Source organism: Corvus kubaryi, unplaced genomic scaffold, assembly GCF_017639235.1.
Source record: "Corvus kubaryi isolate FWS band 111438036 unplaced genomic scaffold, C.kubaryi_AGA036_p1.0 37394, whole genome shotgun sequence".
Taxonomy (NCBI): Eukaryota; Metazoa; Chordata; class Aves; order Passeriformes; family Corvidae; genus Corvus; species Corvus kubaryi.
Window position 1 is genome coordinate 15,849,377 of NW_024581133.1, and position 25,825 is coordinate 15,875,201.

Consider the following 25,825-nt stretch of genomic DNA (forward strand, 5'->3'; position numbering starts at 1 on the left):
CTCCCTTCCCCACATAGTTATTGCTACCTTATTCTTTTTAATATTGAGTTTAAAGTGAAACTGTTCTTCTAATATTTATTGAAATATTCTAATCACAAACAATAACAAGACTGTTTTCTCTATCACCTCTATTGTTACATGTCAGACAAAGCTGCCATGCTGTCTTGAGGAATAATGGGCCTTCCAGACTTTTCTTTTCTTCTCTTCTCTCACTGTTAAGCAGAAGAGAGAAGTATCAACACCAAAAAACGCCCTTGAAGGCTGCACTAGGACTGATACTATTTAATAATCATTACACGAAATTATTCTACAAAATTTTTAAATATTGGCAGTATATTGTAGCTACATAAAAACAACAAAAAAATCCCTCAGCAAGATATATCACAATGTCTTCTCAGTCTTAGAGCAAGACGGGGACTAGCTCACCTTATAGACACGGCCATATAGAGCAGCCTTGAGATTATCTACAGAAGACCTTCATAAGGCTCAGAATGGCTTGAACCAGCTTTTTGCCAGTGACAATCTTCCATCTACACTAAGCAGGGCATAATTCAAATGCTTTATGCTTAAACAGACTGTGACCTGGCCACCAAAGGTATTTTCTTGCATTGCGAAGGAAATTTAATTTGGGATAGATAATACAGCAATGTATTTTTGAAAACATTTTAGTGCAATGATTTGGACATACAGGAACAGAATTTGAGCTTGCAAAGAAAGTTTAAGAATCTCTGTAGAAAAATATATTTTAAGAGCAACTAAAAGAAAGGTGAATATACTTTTAGTACAGAGGAGTTTAACCAAGCAATGGCAGTGCTTCTGGGAAGAACTGTACCCACACTTATAGGAAAGGACATTTTATTAAGAAGTAGCTTAGTTATATAACTTCTCAGAGAAGCATCTGAGAACATTACACACGCAGTCAGACTTTGACAGGTGAAGAGACTGAAAATGGTGCAATTTCTACCAACAGAACTAAAAGCAAACTTAAATGCAGGTCAGCACTAAGCATTCTGAAAACTACACGTGAACTGACTTTTATATTCTTTTGGAAACAGGCTGCTATTTAAAACACAGGGCAAACAAATCAGAATCAAAAGAAATACCTCTTCAAATGGCTCAGTAACTGCTACTGAACTTCACAGCATGGAAGTGGGGAGAGTCCCTTGCTGTTGACATCTCCCACCTTCCAGCACCAGAATGGATGACTGGTCACTTGGTCCCAGTTTTCTGTGCTTCCAGCTGCTAGGCGACATTAGAAGAGAAAAAATGCAGCAAATCTTTTCCTAATATATTTTACATAGACAGCTTCTATTGTATTCCGAAGAGTGTTTGCAGTCAGACAGAAAAGGTGAAGAGATTTAGCCAGTCACATATGAGAATGGAAGCAGTTCATCAGTGCATAGTGGAAATGAAGTTTAAAACTCTCATTACTACAGAAATAAAGAAGAGTCAGATTTCACAGCCAATAACCAATTCACTACCATAAAGAACTGATAAAGTTCCACGGATTTACACATATGCCAACCAGTCACCTCAAATGCCAGGTCAGAACGTCACCTCCAGTCCTCCAAAACCAGCTTCAGACTGTCTGAACACAATACAAAGCCATCAATTTCATCTCCTAACAAACACCAGTGAATGGAGAGAACCAGACATCCAACAGTGGTCTCACACAGCCATGTAACACCTTCTCAGAGGCTTTCTTCCATTCCTGGTGAAGCTGTTTGTAGCTCAAAGCTGAATCAGTTGAGCTGGACATGGACAGAGCTTCTCAGGTCCAGCACTGCTCAGTATTTTTACATCAGCTGGATAATGTAATGGAATCAGTTTTCCCTGAGTTTGCATTTGACACCAAATGTGGAGAAGAGGGAGGCAGAGGGGACATATGAACCACTACTCAGAGAGAATTGGACAGCCTGCATGACCAGGCCAAAAAGAATTGCAGGAGCCTTAGCAGAGGTAAGTCCTGCAATAATGCCAAGCAGCAGCAGCCCAGGCTGCTCCATTACAGTTCTATAATTAGTACACTCTCATTAGTAATATAGTGGTGTACAGTAACAGGCATAGAGAGAGAGATGAACAAATAGACAATACATTTCTGCCACATGACACCACATTGGGAAACCAAATTCCATACAAGTCCGGCAAAAAGTTTTATATATACAAACTGAAAACCGCCTTGAATCCCCCAGACAGAGTCAGTTATCTGGCAGAAATGACTCACAGCTAAAATATTCCTATTATGAGAAGTCACTAAGGGCATTTAGGATTTTAAATCAGAACTATTTGTAAATTGCAAACACAAGTTCAGCTCGTCAATAGCTTATTACTGCAGATACAACAAGCAGTGGTCCAAAAACAGAATAAAGTGAGTAACTGAATAAATATACCTTAACAGTTGGAAAAAACCCACATCAGAAAATGCTTTGTATTTCACAGAGAACAATTTTTAATATACATTCATTATTGAAGCCCGCTTTCAAAAAAATCCATACCTTCAGGATTTTTTAACGGGTATACTCCAGTAAACAATTTTAAAATTTATTTTTACCCTCATGACATTAAAACACATCCTATCAAGTCCCAGTGAGAACAAGAATGCTTGATCAGATGTATACTTCGTAACTTCCTCTGTCCAAACAAAAGACTTGAAGAACACCTTTAAGACCTCTACTTTTTTTTGATAGCAGTTTAAACATGCAAAAAAGCAGCTCTTCTGTTATTACTTTACTTGTTTAGCTGTACTTGTAAGTATCCTAATGCAAATCTATGGCCCTTACTATTCAAATAAACACAGCTTTTGTCCTTCATTTGTTACACCATTCTAAAAAGAAAAATATGTTTTTGTAAGTCATTTAAAAGCTGGTAGACACCACATGTCAAAAAAAGACAAACAATTAAATCCAAGTTGTTCCCCTTATAGACAATGCAGAAAATAAAATGTATATTTAAAATATGTGACAACAAAAATGCGTAGTGAACCTGGAAAAACTGGGAAAACTGGAAAGTTATTTTTCTCGTTACGTGGTATCAGAGGTTGCCGTCAGCCACTTCTTCACTCTTCAAGATGCAGTTTTTCTATAAATATCACCAGACCAACAAAAGATACTCTTTTCCCCATAACCAGCCAAGCGGCTGCAGCCACATCCTTTTTTTGTCTGACTGAATTTGAGATTTTCACTTGAAACATGTACCCTGAGAAACGAAAGGGTTAAAGGTTTAGAGAATGCTTCAGCTATTGGAGCCATTTCCTCTGCCAGCTTGTTCTGGCTCCTCTGAAGCTGCAAGAAACCTCAGATTTTTTGTTTCCTCTTCTTCTCCAGGCTTATTCCTACTTCAGTTGCGTTTTGTTGAATTTAGCTTTCCACTTTTTCTTCACTTTTCTTTGCTTGCAGAAATTCTTCCTCAGCTTCTTTGGAGCCACACCTTCATTTCTAACAGGCTTAGCTGGCTTGCTTTTTGTTTCCATAGCTACTGGCTTTCCCTCATGGGGTGTGTCCGATTGCCCTTTCACCCCAGCCATCTACACACATATGGTGAAAGAATTAAAAAAACCCAAAAAAACAACCAGTCAGAAAATCGAACTAGAATTACCAGAATTAATAATCTTCAATCTGCATTGAGCACAAACATATACAACTACATTCAGACAAATGCCTTCTAATTCACATCATTTCAAACAGACCCACAGGCCACATCTGGACTGGCGCAGCTGGTCTTCCAGTCACCAGTGAGAAGTGACCAATCCTGCTTCTTTCCTGTCTACGTGCCTGCACTTCCTTCTGGCAGCAACCAAAATGCACAAGGTAATTAGGAACAGATGCACAACAATTTTGCCCTCATATGAAGTCAGGCTGTGGCTAAAACATACAATTCAACCTAAAAACTATCTCACAGTGCTGGGCTTTTACACAAATGAGTAAGTCTCTGCTAAGAAAAATAATGCTTGAAAATTTTCTTACTTCTAAAGGGCCATACTACCTCAAAAATAATAGACTTGAGAGCAGGATCTTTGGAAAATTTCCCAAGCATGATAGGCATCACTTATTCACCAACATAAATTACAAAGCAGGATGGATTCCCCAAAAAATTCTGACCCCCGAAGATGACAGATAAACTACACAGCTATACCCCAAGGGACTGAAATAGATTACTCCTAAACTGCTAATCTGCTTTTCCATCAAGTGAGATACTGACCTTCTGTTTCCACCCTTCCTGGGGTGCAGGCGGAAAGGTGCATGGAACTCTTCCATGACTTATGTGGTAGGGCAAAGGGAGGCTGGGATCTAGGGGTACCCATGGGACCGAGAGAGTGGCAGGCACAGCAGGCAGATCACAGTGAGCTTTGTGCAAGTTATAGGATGATCTCGTGGTCTTGTCAAGAGAACTCTTGTAAATTGCAACTGATGAATCTCCTCCAGCATGAGTCAATAAATAAGAGCCCTCCTCCAAACTAAAATGAGAAAAGTTCAAAATAAAAAATATTATTTTAATGTTTTTTGGTTTTTTAAAAATCTGATCAGAACAGTTAATATGTTCTTAATGCAATTAGATGTTTAGTCCCTGTTTCATAAAAAGACTGTGCACAAGAAAGCGTTAAACTGTATTGAGAAATACACACTAATTAATGCGTTTATAATGTATTCATAATGTACTAATTTATCAACAATGTACACACTGTCATCATATTCAACTAAACATGTAAGTATACACTGAAAACCATCCATGTTGGCCAAACTATATTTCCTTAACCAGCACCTTACGAACAACAATGCCCATGTGGACACAGACACACAGAACAGACAAGCTTTCAACACACACAGGATTAAACAGGTTTTCAGGAAGATAAGGTCAACCAATCAAAAATTTTAGTCACAAATCATGAAGCTACAGAAATTATGAAGAGCAGGAAACTCCTCCATAATTTGAATGAAGAGGCTTCACAGTGCAAGAAACCCGCTTCACAAAAAAATTAAGACACTTGCAGTCTGAAAGCCTCGAAGTAGCTACATAAAGAAGCAGGAGAAAGGCTGCAATGTTGTACAGAGAAAGACAGGCTGCTATAAGTCAAGGCGAGCAGAAGTGAACACAAACAGGGTTATTTCTACAAATTAAGCAAAAAAGACTAACAAAACCCAAATGCCCAAACTCTGTATGTCAGCCTACATACATAACGTTACACCTCACTCCTGTGAACTGTTTACTCAGCTCCTAAGAGTCCAGTTTCCTTTCTTGAAAAACCGGTTCCAAAACCCCAAGTTCTTATTCTTTTGCATCATTTATGCAAGCCCTGCAATGCCAAGCACATTTTACACAGTACTGTATTATACTATGATAGACGTAAGAGAGCCTGTAAAGTATTCCATGTACATGACGAAATAAAAATCAGAGTAGACAAGCATTCTACAGAAGAAACAGGATGAACTGGGCAATGTGGCAAACAAATACAACGAACAAGAATTGAGCACTTACTCAGACACCTTCTTCAAAATATGATGAAGTATATTCAATGAATTTGCAGGCCTGTGAAAGAAAAAAATAGTAGAAGTAGTAACTTGCAATGCTTGTTAGGGTTTGAAATTCATTGCTGAAAAAACTTACTAAAAATACTCACTTAATCAATCCAAGCTTTTCTCTTAAAGTTTCTGGAGAAATCTTTTCTAGCATAATAAGCTTTGATGTAAAAGCATCAATATGTCCTGAGAAAAGAAATACAATTAATACACTAAAAAGAAAACCAAACAAATCCAAGAGCTTAATTTGCAGATCTAATGCCTTTTTAAAAGGATACAAAACTTTGCTCTTTTGGCATAGAACTGTGAAAAGTATTTATCAATGTTGCACCATAACACAGAGTAAAATGTGCAGCTGCTTTAAGTACAGACATCTGTACCTGGACTGTCTTTCTAAACCAGGAGATGCCTGACCCCAGCAAACCTTACATCTTGGGTGATGTGTGGGATACAGAACCTTATTTTGCCATTGCCTTAATCTCCTTAGTTAGTTTGTATCTTCACAAGTTCATTCGACCCTTATCACTTTGCTTCCTTACTGGACAGATCCTGAAAGCTGATCTTTTACAACAAATCTACTTTTGAGTTTAATATACTTGCTTTTCTATTCTGATGTATTGCATGACTTTCTGAGGATTCTGACCTTTGTCTCTTGATTTTTTCCACCCTCCCTCACCTGAGAAACTACAATTTACAGCTCAGGCCTTGATCATGGCAAGGTGTTAAAGACTATTTGTCTTGGACTCTGTCAGAAGCAACAATTCAAAGCTCTCCTCATCACATTTTTAAAATAAAGGCTGTCAAGGACAGTTTAGCCCACGTTTCACTTGATGAGCAGTACAGATCACCAGCACAGCTTGGACATGGATTTGATGACTGTACCTTGCCTTCTGGTTCTTTCTCATGCTGATGTTTTCCCCAAAATCTATTCTATTTCAGCTCCCACAAGCAGGATGAGGAAAAGGCAGCATAATAAAACACAGCCTACTCAGCGGAATTCACTGTCTTACTACAAATCTGCTCTCTTAAGAAGTGTAAATGCTTCAATTGCACAGTTAAAACTGCTAAACCAGAGCATTTCACATTCCAAGCTATCCATTACCAACAGTTTATGTGTTGTGTAAGAAGACTAAGTAATAACTCTCACTTTAACAAATTAAAAAAGATGCAGCAGGACAACTTCTTTAAACACTGTACATTTGTCACTTTTCTTGATATCAGTACTTTGTGCAAGACTAAGCAGCTAAATTTCATATTCTGCATTGCTGACTACAAAAAGAGGCTTGAAGTCATTATTAAAAATATAATTTAAATAAAATCTGTTTGAGGTCTGTATTCCTCATCAGCCCCTCCTCAAATCAGAGACTTCTCTACTTTTAAACTCACTGACAACGTAACTGGGGAAAAAAAAAATAATCACAAAATATCTATGAACTACTTCCACCTAATTTATATAACTATATCTTAGAGTTGAGAAGTGACTGATTGAAAATACTTGACATGTAGTAAGTTACCCATACACTAAGTACTTTTTTCCAACCCATTTTTCAAATAATCTTAATTTAAAGGCCAATATTATTCCATTCATATGAAGGTAAGATATTCTTGCAAAAAGTTTTGCTTAGGCACTTAATGCAAATAAGTGAATAATGGTCAGGGCAAAATGCTCCCATTAATCAGCAAAGCTTATCTCTACTTTATTTACTGCTTATATCAAGTACAAGTGCCTTATTTGGGAAGCTTGTCACAGAAATTACTGCCTTTGCAGATGCAGGATTTCCTATCTGAGTAGCAAGGTGACTTAAATCAACAACCAAGCCAGGTGCTTTGCTAGCAAGAGGAAGATGTTTGTTTGATGATAGTGTCTCTGCTTTTGTGCAAATCATCAGTACCTGCTTTGAGAACATCCTAAATAAAAAATTCAACTTCATCTCCCCTCTGCAGTTGCTGCAGGAGGCCATAGTTACACGTCTGTTTTCTGTCTCAACCCCTGAGCTGGCAGTGCTGCTGAGTCACGGCTGAGCTGAGATCCTCCCTCTGTCACACACACTACCACCAGACAATTACAGGGGAAAGACCAAGGTCCAAAGAACTTCTAATCCATACTCATTTGGCAATATGAAGATGGTTGAGACAGTGAATGAAGCTTTTTCAATAGCCAAAAACACCTATGCAATTTAACACTGAAGTCTGCTACATGATCAAAACTTTAAAATTAGAGGCTTAACTGAGCAAGAATGCAAGTTGTAGTACTGTGTTAGTAAGATCATAGTTTTCAAACCATGTTGTTCCATACTTCCACACTCATACTGTGGGGTAAATTTATAAAGAGCAGTAAGTCTACGGCTTCACAAAGTGTTTGATTTAAAAAATTATTTTATTATAGAGCACAGCATTTCACTTAAAATAATTCAAATTACAGCATGATCTCAGAAGCTCTCTGCCTGTCTCCTTACACTGAACACATCATTGCAATAGTCTCACTATCAGGTATCAGATTAGTGACAGGGAATGAGAGATTCACCCCTTTTTAAGTTGCTCGTAACACAAGGATATCATCACCCTCCGAGAACTGTCCCTGGAGTTTCAGGACAAAGCTCTCTACTGCAAAGAGCCCTCTGAGTAAATCTGGACACTTGCAATATTGCATTTTTCACAGCTCCCTTTGACACACAAACTGAAAGGCAGAATTTCACAGCTACCTTGCAATATATCAAGAGCAGAAAGCCTCCCCAAGTAGAATATGGTAACAGTTTCCTATTAAAGGCTATGGTAGATGCTTTTTCTTAGAATGGGTATTTACTTCCACGTATTTTTTTTACCTACCTCTCTAAGAAACTGCACAGCAGTATCAACAATCTGCCCCGCAGGCTGGGAGTACCCATTTACTGCGCAGGACAGTGACAACCCACAGAATCCTGTGCCTCCTCAGAGCCCACGAAAGAACTCCTGTGCACCCCAGGGCTTGCTTCTGGAAAGAGTGTATCCAGGAGCTGACAAACAAACATGACTGGAATAACCAGTGTTTCCCAATCCCAAGGACACTTTCTCCCAAGCACAGGAACAGAGATGTGCTGGAAGCCAGGTCAGTGCAGCCTGCCAGCCCAGGGCACTGCCCGTTCCACAGCCAGCAGGTAACTACAGGGGACACACTGAGGAAAGCTGTGCTGGAAGGGGAGAGCTCTGTGGCTCTTTAATTGGAACAATACCTGCACACCCAGCCTGCTTTCTCCTACATTCCCAAGAGCCTCCATAAAAAGGGGCGTTGGCTGGATGAGCTGTCTGCAAACTCCTGCGCAAACCATACCTTCAATATATCCTGTAACTGATGTGAGATTAGATAGGTACTCACTTCTTCACTTTGTGCACTTAGCAAACATCAGCCCTCTCTCCACAGTTCACTACTTCCTTAGTCTGCTAGCCACTCTGAAAGCGTTAATAAAAACTTTGATAACATTTCCTACAGGAAGCTCAACTGCAGTGCAGTTCAGTATGCTGGATATATCCTCAGTACAAATACTCAGAATACACTCAGTATAGTGGTCTGCTTGCTAAAAATAAAAAGAAGAAATGTTTCTGTACTGCACATTAAGATACGGTTACAAGTAGAGAACTCTGTACATAATAAGCTCTTCATGAGGATTTTTTTTATGGAATGGAAAAACCACATCAAATATTGCTTTTAAAGTTTAAAATTAGAAATACAATTTCCACTGAATAATGAGAGCAGACTACGATGCAATTGGCAAATACATTAGATTTCACATAATCCTTATAATTCTATGGTAGCTTGCATAGTTTGTATGTAAAAATTCTAAAACCGAGAAGTTAGCGTTTCTAAAATAGCATTCTGATGTGAGCCAACAACAGCAAAAGTGTAATTCAGTGCACAAGTGGAAAGGTTAGGCAACCACAGGCCACAACTGCTGCCATAACAACCCTAAAACCCAGATTTGTTTCTACATGAAAGTGAGGCAGTCCCCACTGCAGAATACTCACTCACTGTACAAACAGCACTGCCCTCACTCAGCAGCATGCACCAAGCATATTCTAAATATCAACTAACCACTTTGTTGCAAATTTTCCCTTTTAAAATCTTATTAATTACAAGATAATTGGTATCAGCAAGCTCTCCATATATTAAAATCGTTGTTAAAATAATCTGGTGACATTCTTTATATGCATAATTTCAATTTCTATACACAACATATATCCCAATAAACATAAAAACTTTCCTGACTTTGAAAATGTCATTGTACAAACATGAATACAGCATTTTCTAAAGGACATGGACACTATTTCTCTAAAACCAAAGTTGGAACATCCTCATTCACCACCCAACAGAAATTTTAGACAAAGAACTTACGAAAGATGGAAGTGAAAAACAAAAATAGAAAGATAAATAAGAAAGGACATATGGAATATACCTTTAATAAATATGTATGTCTTCTGTTATTCTACCAATACTCACACATACATGTGTCTTAAGCAAAAACTCAACACACGAACTTACCAATATAAAATAAGCATTCAGAATGCAGCATACTCTGTGTCCACAGCTGGCACACCTCACTTTCTGTAAGAACTTCAACACCGTAGTAGGCTTGGTATTCAAGTTTTGGCAACAGGAATATGGGAGTCAGCTGAAAAAGAGAAGATAAAAGAAAAAATTAGCACTCACTGTCCAAAGCCATCCACAATTTAACTATATTTTGTAGTTTATAATAACCACAGTCTTCCACCATAGCTGAAGCAACAAAGACATTTCTGAGATTTTGTTTGAAGGTTCCCATTCTGTGAAATCCACAGTACAAACTTTGGAGTACAGAGACTTTATATAGAGAAAGGTGAAATGGACAGGACAAAGAAAAAAGAAAAACAGGCCTGGGCAAGCTTTTACAAATAATAAAATTCTGCTACTTAGTAATTTTTCCATGTGACTAAATTAATTTGAAGTTTACACTTCTGTGCTCTACTGCCCTCTGCAGCAACTTAAGAAAAAACACGTGACATTTCTAATTTGCTTATTGTTAGCAGAATTCTGCCATTTATCACTCCTGTCAGAATCTCACTTGAAACTAGAACCTAATGCTTGGACTCTCATTTGAAATCAGAGGCTACCCTAACTAGAGAGGTAACCCTAACAAGCACTGCCAGTTCTCACTGACAACCCACAGTTTAAATTTCAGCAGAAATTTAAAAAAAAGAATAAACAAGTGCTTGGTTTCTAAATAATGAAGCAGTTATCCCCAGGCATTTATGAGCAGAGGATCAATAGCAAAGAGATAGGATTTCTTCAAAATAAGATTGTAAGCACAGACTCTTGGTAAGTAATCAGAGTTACAATGATTATTTCCATTTCAACAGAGCATAAACACCCCCCTGATGTAATTCTAGGATTCTCAGAAGGGACATACCACAACAAATTTGCTGAATGATTCAGAGGACTCTTTTAAAAAATTACAAATTACTGAGAATTACAGAATAAAATTTCTTTCTCCTGATGCTGCAAGGAGTATTTCGATTACAGTTGCATTCAAACCACTTAATTCCATGAGATAAACCATTTGCTAAGAAATGCCACAGTATTTTCAAGCAGAACAAATAGAATCTCTTTTTGTGTTCTCTGTTGTTCATTTTATCTCCTATTTCCCTGCTTAACTAGGCATGATAGCAAGGCTGAATCCTGCTTGAAAGTATTTATGCTCATGAACATTCTCAAAGCCTTGGGTCAAACCCCTAATTACTCCATTAACTTTTAAGAATAGTTCAAAATTACATTTTTTTCACATGAGTACCATTACCCAGGCATACTACTGTAGTAAAAAAAGGAGAATCACTCTTCCTTATCTTCTAATCAAGTAGCTTTAAAGAAATCACAAGTTATTCTTCCCTGTCTTGGTCTAGCAAATATTTACTTCCAGAAGACACACTGCAGAGTCACAATTAAAGGTACCAATTGTCTCAGTGAGAGCACAAATGCTATCAAGGACTGGGAATACCAGAAATACCAGCTGAGCACAACTGTTTTTAAAAAAAAAATCAACCCAAAAAAAGCTGAAAACAGAATCTTTACCTTTTGGGCTCTTTTCTTTTTCTGGTATCGTGGCAGTGACTTGACTTTCTGCACACTGCAACGCACAAGTAACAACAGATCATCCAAACTGAAGAGCTTGTACACAACATTGCCTTCCTCAGGTGCTTGATACTCTGAAGGGTCTTCTTCAAGCAGCTGAAGTTCACTTGGCAGCTTTCCTACAGAAAATGAAGAACCCAGAAAATGGCAAGCTTGGACATTCTTTACCATGAAGCTGATTAGCTTTTTTCCCTTGCAGTAGGTTTTTATGTTCGGGTGTTTTGTTTAGGGTTGGTTTTTTTTACTGTAGGATGTCTTTCATTTCCTTTGATTCTGGGGTGAAAACTACTTCATTAGGCACAAAAAAGTCACTTACATATTAAAAAAAAAATTAAAAATAATTACATTTGGAAAACGTTCACTCTAGTGAATAATCCCACATCATTCGATTTCTCACACAAATAGAGAACTCCAAATGTGAGACTCCATTCTTGTATAAATGTCGTTCAAAAGCTGCTTTTTAAGCTGCAGTCACTACGCACAAAGGAGAGAAAACTTTTATTTACAATGAATGCAGACATGTAAAGAGGTTTCTCAGCTTGCTATAGAACTTTCAAATTGTAGAATTATGCTTTCTATCCTTACGCAGTCACTTTTCAGCATGCTGGCAACACTGGTTTCACAACCTCTATTTAAAAAAATCTATTATAAAACATCTGAATTCTATACTCTAACAGAGAGAGAAATAAAGTACCATGCCTCTCAGCCTTTCAGAGTGAGGGAGGAGACATGGTCTTAGTAATTACTAAAACTCAGTTAAATAAATAAAAATGTAGGAAGTGATAACACAACGTCAACTAAAACCGAATTAGTTGTGTTAACCTACAGATTAAGTAGATCCTACATGATCAAATGCACACCTACTCAGAAAATACCAAACATGTTTTCCCACCAAAAAGCATGGATTTGTTGGAATTAAATATTTGAGAACAGTATCTGCCCTGACACCACCTGTCTGATTTCCTGCATATTTACCTAACACAATTAAGTGTTTCTAACTTCAGTTGGACAGAGCTGACAAGCAACGTGAGCATGTGAGGAAAACCTCCAAGTCCACGGTCCCCAGGATCTTCAAGACTTGCAGTTCTGGGTTAAGGTCCAGGTGTAGAACAGATTCAATACCCAGCTAACTGAAAACATGGAGAGGTGGCTTGTAGTGAATCCTCATTTGCCTTCAGGGACAGAGTGCTGGGAGTTAAGCAACAGCAACCGAACCAGAGGGCTCAAAACTTAAGACACACAAATTTCAATTTTTTTCCAGTTTTTAATGGCATCATTTGATTAATTTTAATTCTACAAAAAAGTAAAATAATTCTATTTTTGATTGACAAACTACTTTTGCAGAACAGACTACACAAATACTTGAATTTCCATTCAAATAAACCATTCGGTAGTGGAATGGGTTATTTTCCTTGCTTAAAAACCTTGTGTATAAGAATTTTTTGTTTCTCTACAGTAAAACAGTATTTCACAATCGCCTCTGTGGACAAACAGCTCCTAAAATGCTCCCTTCTGTGTGCAAGACAGTAATCCTCACACAGAGGAGGTACTGGTAACCTGAGTCACATCTCTAAATAAATGTAACAGATGCACTACTGCCACATTCTTCAGATAAAGTGTTTTCTGTTAAATTTCCCTCCTTACCCAATGACCACACTTACTCTTTTGCACTCCCTCAAAAAGCCAAGTCCAGGTATTTCTAGAGGAGCTGGCAGGATTGGAGGCTGGGGCTGGCACAGTTTCTGTGCTGGAGGTCACCGATGTTTTTGGAGACTGAGGCACCTGGGCTGGCAGAGCATTAGAATTATCACAGCTTACCACTGGCTCCTGAGCTTTTTGGGAATGGGACTTGAGAAGTTCGGTTTGCATTTTCAAAATTTGCCCGACAGGATCTAATTCTTTGGATAACTTTCTTGGAGGTTTCTTGGAGGCTTTTTTCCCCTGATCCATGGTATCTGAGCAGTCAGTGATGCTTGCTAAAGGACTCTGGGTAGGGGAACGACATCTGGCAGTCTCTGCTGATGTACAAGAAGCAGCGGTTGGTACAGCTGGTTTGCAACAAGCAGTGGTTCCACATTCTGTATCAATTATCAAACGCTCTTCATCTGTGTCACTACTGCATAAAGAAGTGCAAATCTCTTTCTTCTGTGCAGCATCAGGCTCTTTCTCAGAACTCAGAGCAATAGACAGAGGATTTAATTTTGTTTCATTGTCCAACACTTCCTTGCTCATGACACGTTGTGCTTTGTTCAGTCCTACCTCCACGGACTGAAAGCTTTTACAAGGTGAATTTTCTTGAGGGCTGAAGCATGGAATGCCATCTAATGATGGAAGCTGCACACTGGCACATGCAGAACCTTCTTGCTCAGAAAAGGTGTTTTTCTCTTCTTCCTCTCCACTGTTTATGGCAGATGAATCTTTCACCCCCATTTTCAGGCCATGAGATAAAATTTTAGCAGTGTTATTAACTGCAGGAAAAGTACTTTCCATTTTAGAAGTTGTTGAGAGCTTGGTAGCTGCTCCAAAAGTTTCAAGCTCTGTAACATCATCATCGAAGTCCATCCCTGTGTCATCTGGAAGAGGAACTGTCCTGCACTGGTAGGTATCAGAACACACCTTAACACAGGGATGAGAAAGTAATAACATTAAAAAACCCCAAAACAAACCAAGAAATAAGACGTTGCTAAATTAAAAACACAAAAAATGCTCTACCATCGATATCTGACTGTTAGGAAAGAGGAGCAGTAATTGAAAAACAATTTTTCTTGTTTAACTTGGAATATCTTGGGGTCCTATGAGTTGAAAGGCCTTTTCACAGAGAAAAAGTTCACAGAACTTTCTCCACTGAAGCAAACTCATCAAAATACGTTTTATTGAAGTAAACATTAAAGCGGAGATGCCCATGTAGAAGCATTTAAAAGAACTAGACAGACATTTTCTAACAGGGTCTGTAACTGAGCAATAGAAAAACCACCAACAGAAAACCTAAATTTTCCTTTATTATCACACAAAAAGCAACTTAGGAATTTTAACACAAGTTTTTGGTTTTGTTTGTTTTTAAGAACAGATGAAGCTACATACATCCCACTGAAACAGGTTGTCCTCAGCTGGTTTGTCCATCGATACATCAGAAATCGAAACATAAGATGTTTTAGTTGCTAGGAAATCCATTGGAATTTCATGGAAGATTTGATTCCTCTCTCTTACTGTCATTTCTTTTCTCAGCAGAGGAGAATCAACATAAACCACTTTAGCTGGTTTGCTACCTTTTCAAGAATGAAAAGATTGAGTACATATTAAATGAAAGGAAGAAAGACTGTTGTGTAATTTAAATACTAAATCTTTCAACTTCCAATTACAGTCAAATCCATTGCACATTCACACCAGAAGAAGTGAAAAATGATCCTCTCATTCATCAGCAACAGAAAATAAAAAGTATGTCCAGATACAGTGTGAATTACTATGATCCTGCAGCAGCAATACACACCACATTAATAGCTGAACATATTTCAAATGCAGTTCTAAGTAGAGAATTTGTAAAATAAGAACTGAGGATTCATCACTTCCTATACAGCATCATATCACCAAATGTATCCTGTTTTCCAAAAAGATCTTTTTTCATCCTTGTTTCAAAGTCAATTCTTTTTTTTTAAGTCTCATTGCCCAAGTGATGGCTGCAGCTTATTTCTCTTCTAATCAATAACTCTGTCTGGGCTCTACTGCCCCACTCCTCCTTTGTTTACCCCTTAACACACTTACATATGAAATCACCCAAAAATAAAAGGAATATCATGCCCATCACAATAGAGAAAGCCAAGGCACATGGTGAACACAGTCTCCCTGTTTTAGGAAAAAAAGTAAATTAAAGCAAGGGGTTGGTTACAGGGAAAAGTGGAAAAGGAAAGCACAGAGAAACCCTTCAAGAACCACTGTGTATTTCTAACACAACCTGAATGCCCTTTAGGTGCTAATTTTGGATTCAAAAATTAAGTTTAAAATCTGTAATGTTGGTACAAAAGGAATCAGGCATTATCTTTACTGATAAAGTAATTTAATTTCATGTAGGAAAGTCAAAATTTGTAAATTTTGCAGGTATTTGATAGCTTATTTACTATCTGTAAGTCTGCTACAGAAAGCACTCAAGGACATTCCAACACAACAAACATTATAAATACTTGAATAAACTGTACTGTGGTTAAAAAAAAAAAAAAAAAGGTAAGGGAGGAAATCTATATTCAGATTACTGAAGGAGTGCTTGACAACTAAAGTAAAGCACTCCGATGAATTCTTCAGTTTATTAAAACATTTTCTGTTGCAATTGAAAAAATTATCTTCATGGGCATTCATTCCTTATTTACTATACTATGATGTAAATAGATCTTTTTAATTCCAGAAAACGTTTGCTCTTTGCTTTTTCATAAAATTTCAGAACTTCTCTGCTTTTTAGTTTACTGAAATCAGTTCACTTGCTAATTTTAACAGCTTCATGCAACCTTTTCCTTTCCACAGAGCACAACTTAGGAGTTTTGAAAAGCAAAACCAGATTTAACTGGTTTTTTTGTTTTAGTTTTTTTCCCCAGGTGGAAAATAGCTGAATGTCCAAATTCAGTGTTTATGGCGATAGCTGCAGAGGTTGTTCCTATTCTCAATAACAAGGTAGAAAAAGCGACTCTGGATCAGCTTTCCAGCTTTTTTGGACAAACCCCCCATAGTTTTATAACAAAACCCCACCATACCTGCAACAGTGATCATTTTAACACGAACTGGAATTTCCCACTGTTCCTTGTAGTTTAGTCCATGATTATTCAGTAAAGTAAATAATGATTGATTACTTAAAACAACTTGAGGACAGTATTTCAAAGCAAGTTTTTCTGAATTTGAATCTGAACTAATATCCTAAAGAGAAAAAAAAAGTTATTTCTTTCGAAGTTCTTTTTTTAAGAAATACACTCAAATTTAAATTTACAAGAAAAACTCCGAACCCAATCAAAAATGGATATATACAACCCTTACTCCCCCAAAAGTCCAAATACTACCACAGTCCCAGGACTCGAAATGAAAAAGCAAAGTCCTCTGAAGGTTTTCAGCTGCATCTTATACATTCACATTGCAGCGTGAGAAAATATGTCTTTTTAACTTGTATTTTCAGTTAATTTGTATACCTTTGAATTACTAGGTTGAATAGGAATTTAGATAATCATGAAATACGGGAGTGCATTGAAGCAAAGAAAAACCTCCAAACCAGATTAACTCACAATTATATATTACAGACCTTCTTATGAGTTCAGTAACAGCACAAAAGAGACATCTAATATTGAAGTATGGTTGAAATTGCACAGTTGTTTCAATACCAGTTACATATGAATAACCTTAAAACAAATATAAAACCATCAAGAATACAAATTCAAAATTGAAATGATAGAATTGTTTAATATTACAAGTACACATTTCCATGAAGGAAGGAGGCTGGCAATGCTCATGAGGTTGAAGAATATCATCAGGGACTAAGAAGATAATGGGAGCCCAGGAGCACTGAGGACCATGAGAGAAGTAAGAAAAAACCAGCAATGTTCTTTCTTCTGCCACCTGAGACACCATCAGAAGTGCTCTGTTTATAGCTCTAACATCTCTTGAGGCTTATAACATTCTCCTGCATCACCTCTGCTCCTTTCTTCAGCAAATGTCTTTGAAATTACAGTGCTTCTGTTGAAAGTTTGGGTTTTGATATGTGAAAAAACTCCTTAAGTTAGCTGATAAAAAATTATCTGGAATAAACAGTCAAAAAACTCAGTTCTACAGAACAAACACTCCCTGATTTTCACAGTGGAAGAACACAAACAGAAATATCAGCTATTTAATGGTGCAATGCAATCTAAAAACTGCTCAACATGTAAAAAGGATCAGATTGCACTCTGTACAAAATATGCCTTAAAGATGACAATAAAAGGTTACTTACATTATGCATAACATGAGCCTTTTTTTCTGGGGTTATAATAGACGTAACAGTGCTATAATCTGTGGGCAGCTGAACAGGCATGGAAGGGAAATCTGTTTTACCATGTCTTGCTGTACCCTTGGGGAAATCAAGCAGTGTCAGAAAACAGCTTTCACAGCACTTCTTACGAGGAAAAATATTAGGAATGTACAAAAGTGCATTATAAAGTTATGTGATATAAGAAAACATACTATTAATGTAATCATTTTATTGGCAAACATCTGGTGAAAAGGGTTAACAGCCTTACTACCAAAATAATTTTATTTAAGTTTTAATTAATAATTTAAATTATAACCCCTAACTCAAGAACTGAATAATAGTTGCAAAAATCCTAATCCTTGCATGACACAATCCCAATGTAATTCTACTTATTTAAAAAAACCCACAAACCCATTATGTGTACATAAGGTGTTACCATTGCAAGAAGATTTTTTTCCAGCCTAAAGGTCAGCTGTGTATGAAACTTTCCTCCCATGATACTCATGATCTCCTGGAGGGTGTAAAACTCTGGGTACTTCTGCACATGTCCAATACACACACGCAGCAATTCCTACCACAAAAAGAAAAATAATTTATGCATTTGAATCTTTCATAAGAATTTAATTTGAAAAGTTTTTTCTGCAATCGCAAGTTGCATTTAAAAACTTGCAGATACCAGTAGAGATCTTTAATACTCTTACAGTCGCTGGTCTGAGAACTGCAATACATTCCAGATTCTCCTCAGCCCTTCATATGCAAGGCTGACAATGTATGCACACAGCTCAGACCAATCATTAAAAACATGCAGTTGAGTACAGCTTGAACTGTGTTAAACCAGGTAATTATTTTCTTTTTAGCTTATTTATTGTGGCTTTTAGAGGAACCAGTATTTTTTTGTGTTACTACCCAGTTTACACTAGGCCTAGGCAGAAGTCACAAAGGTAAAGGCATAGGATGATTCCATTTGCCTTAAAACTCGCTATCATGTCAACTTGACATAATTTTTTTGATACCTGAATTAGGCATTTAGGATATTTAGTTTTTATTTAGTCACTAGAATGAGTTATTTCTGCAAGTATTGGTTAAAAGAAAATATGGGCCTCTATTTCATTTTTAAGTCAGGGTATTAACAATAAATAGGACTTGAAGTCTGGAGACACATTTTGTGACCAGATGACAAGATATAAAATTGCAAAGCCGATCCCAATATTTAGGGGGAAAAAACCCAAAAGCTGTTTGTCTTCACATGTGCCCAAACTCTGTGTTAACCCCCTAATGGGAAAGTTTGGAAAAAATTCCAGATTTTCGGTTCATTAAAATGTGCTCTAAACCCAAGAATGATACACGAAGTTGAATTCATGTTTGATCTCAGAATCATCAAAGTGGATATTTAACACAGCATGAACTTGCAGAGGGTTATGATTAAAGTGTGAGTAATCCCTAATTACAATGACTTTAGAACACGCTACTAAGCCTTCCTGTGGAGGAAAGCTTAACATTCTGTCCAGCACCGTGTATCTAGGAGCAACTTGTTAATGGAAACGCACACTTGAAACGCAGCTTCTCCCCTCCCAAACATAAGGAAATTATTTATTTATTTGATGAATAAATATTTTTGCAGTATTGTAAGCAGTGATTTCCCTTCTATTACATCTTTTCGGCACCAACGAACCACGGGCCAAGCCACAACACACAGCGCAAGAGAAATGGCCACTTCCCCATCTCATCCCAATATAAAATCAGGAGAAGGTCAGGAAACATCACATCCCATGAACAGTTCTATGTATCTTAATCATGATTCCAAGACAATTTTTTAAGAAGGGCTGGAATTAAGCATGCCATTGGTAATTACCTCAGTATAACGTAGTGCATCTTCAGAGATGGCATCATAATCTTGGGCACAGTTTTTTGCAGCGTTTTGGGCAAATTTCATAAATTCTGCAATTTCATTGTTTACTACTTCTTTCATTTGCTGGGGGAAGGAAAAATCTATTTTTAAGACAAAACAGAGTCCTCTATGCTAGATATCTAACCAGCAAAATTTCCAGAGAGACAGTACAAGTAATGAAATGAGGGATGGAATAGATTCCACTTGCTGCTCAATTTGGCAAATGTTCAGTTTCAATTAAATAAAAAAAAATTTTGCAAGGCCCATTTCCTTAAAAAAAAATCCCAAACCAACAAAACACTATCCCCAGAAATCAGCAAGTTTCTTTTGATGCGGTGATTTATAAACAGAAAGGTTACAAGACACGGCTGATGAAGTTTACACGGCAAAGTCACAGTTATCTGAGTTCAGATTTCGTGAGAAATTATAACCTAAGTAACAACAACATAGTAGTTACTGATGTGCCTGGAAATTATATTTCCATTGTTACAGCATAAAACAAAGAAATTAGCATTAATAAGGAAGCATGGGAAACCAAATGCAATGGCTCAAAACAATTTGCTGATTAATTACATTTTACAGGACTCAACTAAAATGATTCTCCCACCTAACATGAAGCTGGCCTATATAAATGCATTGCTGAGACTCACAGCAGGGATGAACTCAGCCTTTCTCCTGTGTGAGCACAGCAGGGCAGCACACAGGGCCCTCCCATGCTAATGAACAAAGCTCCCACAGCTGGCAAAGATCACATCAAAATGTATCCACGGCCTAACACTACCTAAGATTGCTACATGCCAGTACAAAATGCTAAAATCACAGCAAGGACAACTTTTAACTTCCTCCTCAGAAAAAAAGGGGTTTTTTGGGGGGTGGGGGGCTGTTTAATCAGTTGTCAAAGATCTACACTTACCCTCAGTTGTTTAGATCACTTAAAAAAACCCCAACAAAACAAAAAAGCCACAAAACCCCAATTCCAATGAAATAACCAAATACACTTTTTATTTCTATTAAAAATATTAAAATATTATCATCCTGAATACTTCCAACCTTTACTACCTTTCATAATACCATGAATTCTATGACTAATTATGACAAATTGAAGTGAAAATGAATTTTCCCCTTTTCCTTTACTCTTTGTAAGAAAAGAAAATGTGTGACTCCCTTTGTGGTGTTCATATGTACATATCTTACCATATATGTGAAAAATTCCCTTTGACTTGCTGCATTAACCTGGAAATGGTTTCTTTTTTTTGAGAACTTGGTCATCAGATACAAGTATGTTTTCTGCTCCTTCTCAGACAAACAAGAGGTAAATGGATAGGGGAATCTGGGTTCTGGAAGAGGATGATCATTAGCTGGGCTTTTTTCCACCTCAAATGAATCTGGAGCCTGCATGCTACAAGTCCGTCTGTTTTCTGAAGAGTTTGTCAATGCCTCCACATTTTTCTTTGCCTCTCTGAAAGAAAAGTAACAAATTAACAAATTTGCAGTTTTCACATAAATACTAGTATTAGTCAGAAACAATAAAGGCAGCTGTGCAAGCCTAAACTGCACTGAGAGACACTGCTATTCCAATTCTTATCTGTGCCACTGGACTGTTCTCATTCTGAAACTTCACCTACAAACTAACCCTTAGTGCCACCAGCAGGTCTGCAACTGGTTTAAAAACAAACAAACAAAAAAAGGTAGGGTTTTCTTTTTTTAAAAAAACAAAACGGTGTTAACATGAATATGAAACAGATTCTTTGTTCTGGAAACACACATTCTTAATGAAAAGATAAAGAATCTCCACATTTCAGTCACTGATGACGACTGATCAGAAACTGTCTGCACTCAGAAAGGTCAGACTTGTAAGTCAGTTCTGACAGTGAAGGAGAAAGACTTAACTAGGAAGAGCCTTTCTTTCATTGCAGAAGAAGGAAATTAAAACTACTTCATTGTAACAATAGAAATTCCAGATTTCAATGAAGAAATTCTTACAGAGTACACAAATCAAGCATTTTATTTTCTACTCTAAACAATGCTGGAAGCAGTCACCACAAATAGTAGTAGGCTAGGGCAAGGGGCATGGCTGTTCTGACAACAAAGAAGGAACATTAAGGCTGGTTCTTAAAACAACTCCAGTATACAAAGGCCAACCGGCTTAGCCCTGGTCTATTTAAAATAATTGTACTTAAGAGAGAAAATATTTAAGGCTAACAAAATGAACATTAACTGCTGATCTTGGAAAAAGCATATTTTTAAGATACTATTTCAGCAGCAGAAAACATCTCAAGTGTCACTCAAACCCAGCAGTATCACATCCACAGTTCTTAATAACACTTCACAGCTGTCTCTCTAAATATGAGAATGTGTCCATCCTTGTGGCACAAACTGGCAAATTTAATTAAGCTGTAGCAGCAACAAGATGCTGACTCAGATATGCCAATGCAAGAACATCAAGAAATTCTAGCAGCTTAAATTGGCTATATTCAGCACTGAATGAAATGGCAGCACATCAAGATCATTTCAGTATGCAGTGCTGTCACAGTCTTCATCAGGGTGCAAACCAAAATAATCTGACAGAGCCTTTCTCTCCATATTTACAGCATTATACTTTATTTGAGCTGACGGCTTAAATTTTACCCCTTCGTTTTATCAGCAACCTGCCTTCACAGCTTCTACACCAAGAGAACATACACTTTAGTAAATATCTATGAGAAATCCCCCCAAACTGGCTAATTTCCTCCAGCTTTTACTTTCACACTTGCTCCAACAGGTTTAATTTCTCTTCCTCTTGACTCTGTCCACACAGCCCAGTTCCATCAATTTCTGATTTTTTCCAGTTGCAACCTCTCTGGCTTCTTCTGGCTGTAAAACCACTCGAATCACACACAGCTGACCACAATCCCACTCTTTTGAGTGTCCACTCCAGAAACTCTTCTAAGGAAGAACCCTACAGTAGTATCAGGTGCACTAGTAACAAGCTCATACCTTGCCAATTCAAGGGAAGTTGCTCCAATAGAGATTAACCAGAACAGCCTTCTCTAGCTAAAGATGTAGGATGAAGTCATGTGATGTAACACCCCTGTGATGTATCCCCCTCAAATGCACATTCTCATTGTCAGTTCATAAAAACACAGTAATTCCCCTTTTGAACAAACTATTTCCCCACGTGCTAAATTCCCCACTTACATGGTTTCCCATCCACATTCCTTAGTGTGAAGGTTCATGCACCAGGAGTCATGTTCACCTTCCTATCAGCTTAATAACTTCTTAAGCCAAGAGTCTAAATACAGCCCTCCAAATGCTGAAATCCAGCATGAGACACACTTCTCACTATGTGAAATAAATGTTATTCTACTTCCTCAACTTAAGAAAATATAAAAAGGACATCAAAACTACACAAACAACACAACCTGTACCACCTGGGTTCACAGTTTCATTTCCCAGTCTTCAGCTGGCGTTCTATACAGTTTCTTCATTACTCAAGGAATTAATTACATTTCCACTGCACTCAAGACACTGGTGGTTTATGCAAACAGTGTTGGCTACTTCCAAAAGGTAAAAGTAAAAAGGATTTCAAAGCACAGTACTGTTGCCCTTCTAAAGCTTGAGAAGATCTGGATGGACAGATAGGCATGAATTTCTGAACAAAACAAGGGCTGGTTCACGGGTTACAGGACCCTTACCCTGACCAGTTAAGAGTGTGGGTGAAACTTCATCCCTCTTTGGGATGTAAGAGAAAGCAAAAAACAAGTACTACTCCCAAAAAACCAATAACCCAACCTCTATCCCCAAACACCCTCCCATAAGACACAAAATAACGAAGGACTCAACCTAGACTCCTGCTTTGTGAGGTTTCACAACAGATAAAGCACAGGGTAACAGCTGGCCCAAGGAGTCAGTAACAAATCCTTGTGTGCCAGACACCATGCAGCTTTCCCCAAAACAGTATGGGTATGCATCCACAGGATTATAACAAAAACCACAAAATGATAACATAACATAATATACCTGTTTGCTAAATGCCAGAGTTCAGAGAGGCTCGGAGACAAGGAATATTTTTCATAAAGTTCATGGGAGAAAAATACTTCTTGGCCATTTTTTGGTGTAATATCCCTAATAAAAAAAAAAATAAAATAAATATATTGCAAAACAAACCAAAAAATTAAAGGCCACATCTGCCCCTGAGAAAAAAAAACCAGAATTCATTTATATTAAAAAAAGAGGCTACCTACACAGTGGTTCCAGATTTCCTCTTTACGGAAATTACCTATGTAAGAAACCCTTATGTTTTTCAACAGTAAAATATATATTCTTCACAGTACAAAAGAAGAATTTCATTAATACAAGATATCAATTCTAAGTATGGTGAGAGAAATTCTGATGAGTTTCACATGGTCATGAATCAAAAACAAACTTTGGGTTGAAATCGCTGGAACTTTTGAGAAAAATCCAGCGGTTTTAATTTTTCAGAAAAGAATTGTTCTTGTCTTCTATGCTGATCTGACCTTCTATACTGTCTTCTCTTTTTTTTTTTAAACATAGCCCTTCCAGTGTACAGGTTTTATAAAATCCCAACCTCCCTAAGCTACTGTGAAAGGTACGAACAAAGATTTTATTTACGTCTTACGTCACAAACTAATTCTAACCCACCTCGCCTCTCTAGGGTTAAAGAGCCGAATTACGTATTTGCAGGGCTTTTCGTATTAGAAACACGATCAACATCCCGGCCCTAAGTCCACACCGTGGATTTACAGGACCTCACAGCCCCTCAGCTGGGAGCACACCCACGCGCAGCCCAGCGCTCCCCCACAGAACGCTCGCACTCCAGCCGCATCCACGGCGGGAGGGAATAGCGCACGCGCCCTCGGGGCGGCACCCGGCGGGGCGGGAACCCAGCCCGCCCCCCTCCCCCCGGGCCGCGGAGCGTTTTGCTCTCGGCGGCGCAGCGCGGAGCCGTGTCCACCGCCCGCGCCTCAGGCACGCCCGGTCGGGCCGCTCGGGAGAGGAGAACCCGCTCACCATGTCAGCTGCGGCCCTGCGGCCGCCATCTTAACAAAACCCTCAGGGCAGCGGCTTCGCGGTTCCTCTTCTCACCGGCGTGCAAGGCCGCCTCAGGGCACTGGCCAATCAGCGCCTGGCGCTGGATCACGTGTGCTAAACCAGCTAATGGAGACGCGGACTCGAGCAGCGCCTCAGGGTGTGGCCGCCATTTTGTGGTGGGCGGGGCGGATGATGGCGCGGAGCCGAACTGCGCGGGGAGATGTGCTCCGCGTTCACGAGGGGGCCGAGGCGGAGCCTGGGCAGGAGGTGGATATCCCGGGCAGCACATCCCGCCCCTTCCCGGCTGTTCAGAGGTGGGACCCAGGGTAGGGGGTGGGTGTTCCGGGTGGCTCCTCCCGGCTCCGGCTGTGTAGAGGTGGGCCTTGTGCAAGGTGGGCGCCCCGGGCCACTCGTCTCGCCTCGGGTGTGCAGAGGTGGGGTCTGTCACTGACAGTGAGGGGTTGGAGCTGCGTGTGAGGGCTGAGATGCCCAAGGAGGCTGCTGCGTTCATCAGCTTCCTTCCTCTCCTGGGCGTTCAGTTTCCCTGGCTCACTTCTCGTGAGCAGAGCCGCAAAGCCTTTTTTACTGATGGGCAGGCTTCCCCGTGTGGTAAGATGTGGAATTCGGGTATTCTCAGAACCCATAGGTCTGGGTGATGGAAGCTCATTTTCTTGTGGTGTTACAAGAAAAGGTGATGCCCGTCACTGCTCTAAAGATGGGGCAAATAATGAGGGCAGAGTGTGTGCTTGGTGTCCTATGATTAAAACTGGGGACTATTACACAAATACATGAAAACACAGAGATGATTCAGAATGATTTCCAAACCCCCCAAGGGAGTCTTCAGCTTGCTTGCAGATCAATTTTAAGGACACTGATTTTAATTCTGCCCTCTTGATTTATCTTAGAGAAGCAGAAAGGTTTTTTATCCCTTTGGATAGGCCCACCCAGAGCCCAGACGTGGAATTACCCCTTTGTAAGGAGTGATCTTACTTCCCAACCCAGGTATGGTAACAGTTATATAGCTGAATGATGAGAAGGCTTATCTTGGTGAATGTACCAGCCTAAGTCCTACATCAGGCTGCATCTCTCTAAACCTGCAGTATCTGGGGTTTTTTTATAAAATAGTGCTACTTCCTACCAGTGATCTTTGTACTTTCATGACATAAACATGAACATCAGGACACACGTTTCCACTGTGTGATGAAACACTGGCACAGGTTGCCTAGGGAGGCTGTGGAGTCACCATCCTTTGAAATATTCAAAAGCCAGGCACGGTCCTGGGC

At 38.7% G+C, this 25,825-nt stretch overlaps 1 protein-coding gene across 2 annotated transcripts; it reads right to left on the minus strand.

The window, feature by feature from the left end:
- Positions 1-838: 838 nt before the first annotated feature.
- Positions 839-24,725, minus strand: ICE2 (interactor of little elongation complex ELL subunit 2). 2 transcript variants are annotated; one of them, XM_042039177.1, is made up of 15 exons: positions 24,522-24,725; positions 23,511-23,615; positions 20,706-20,970; positions 19,476-19,595; positions 18,060-18,194; positions 17,606-17,722; positions 16,386-16,545; positions 14,731-14,915; positions 13,311-14,265; positions 11,590-11,768; positions 10,027-10,156; positions 5,615-5,699; positions 5,473-5,523; positions 4,198-4,453; positions 839-3,523 (listed from the first exon to the last, which is right to left on the minus strand). In XM_042039177.1, the coding sequence occupies exons 1-15, from the start codon at positions 24,548-24,550 to the stop codon at positions 3,332-3,334; spliced, it is 2,964 nt and encodes a 987-aa protein (XP_041895111.1). In that variant the 5' UTR covers positions 24,551-24,725; the 3' UTR covers positions 839-3,331. The 2 variants fall into 2 exon arrangements, with proteins under 2 accessions (XP_041895111.1, XP_041895112.1); XM_042039178.1 differs by lacking the exon at positions 18,060-18,194.
- Between the last annotated feature and the right edge of the window lie 1,100 nt (positions 24,726-25,825).

Excerpts from the sequence above, each read along its gene's own strand:
- ICE2 (XM_042039177.1), bottom strand. The coding sequence starts at position 24,550 with ATGGCGGCCGCAGGGCCGCAGCTGACATG. Across the intron at positions 19,596-20,705 it reads GGGAATTTTTCACATATATG|CAAATGAAAGAAGTAGTAAA; the intron begins GTAAGATATGTA and ends TCCTTCCCCCAG. Across the intron at positions 5,524-5,614 it reads GAAAAGCTTGGATTGATTAA|GCCTGCAAATTCATTGAATA; the intron begins GTGAGTATTTTT and ends TTTCTTTCACAG.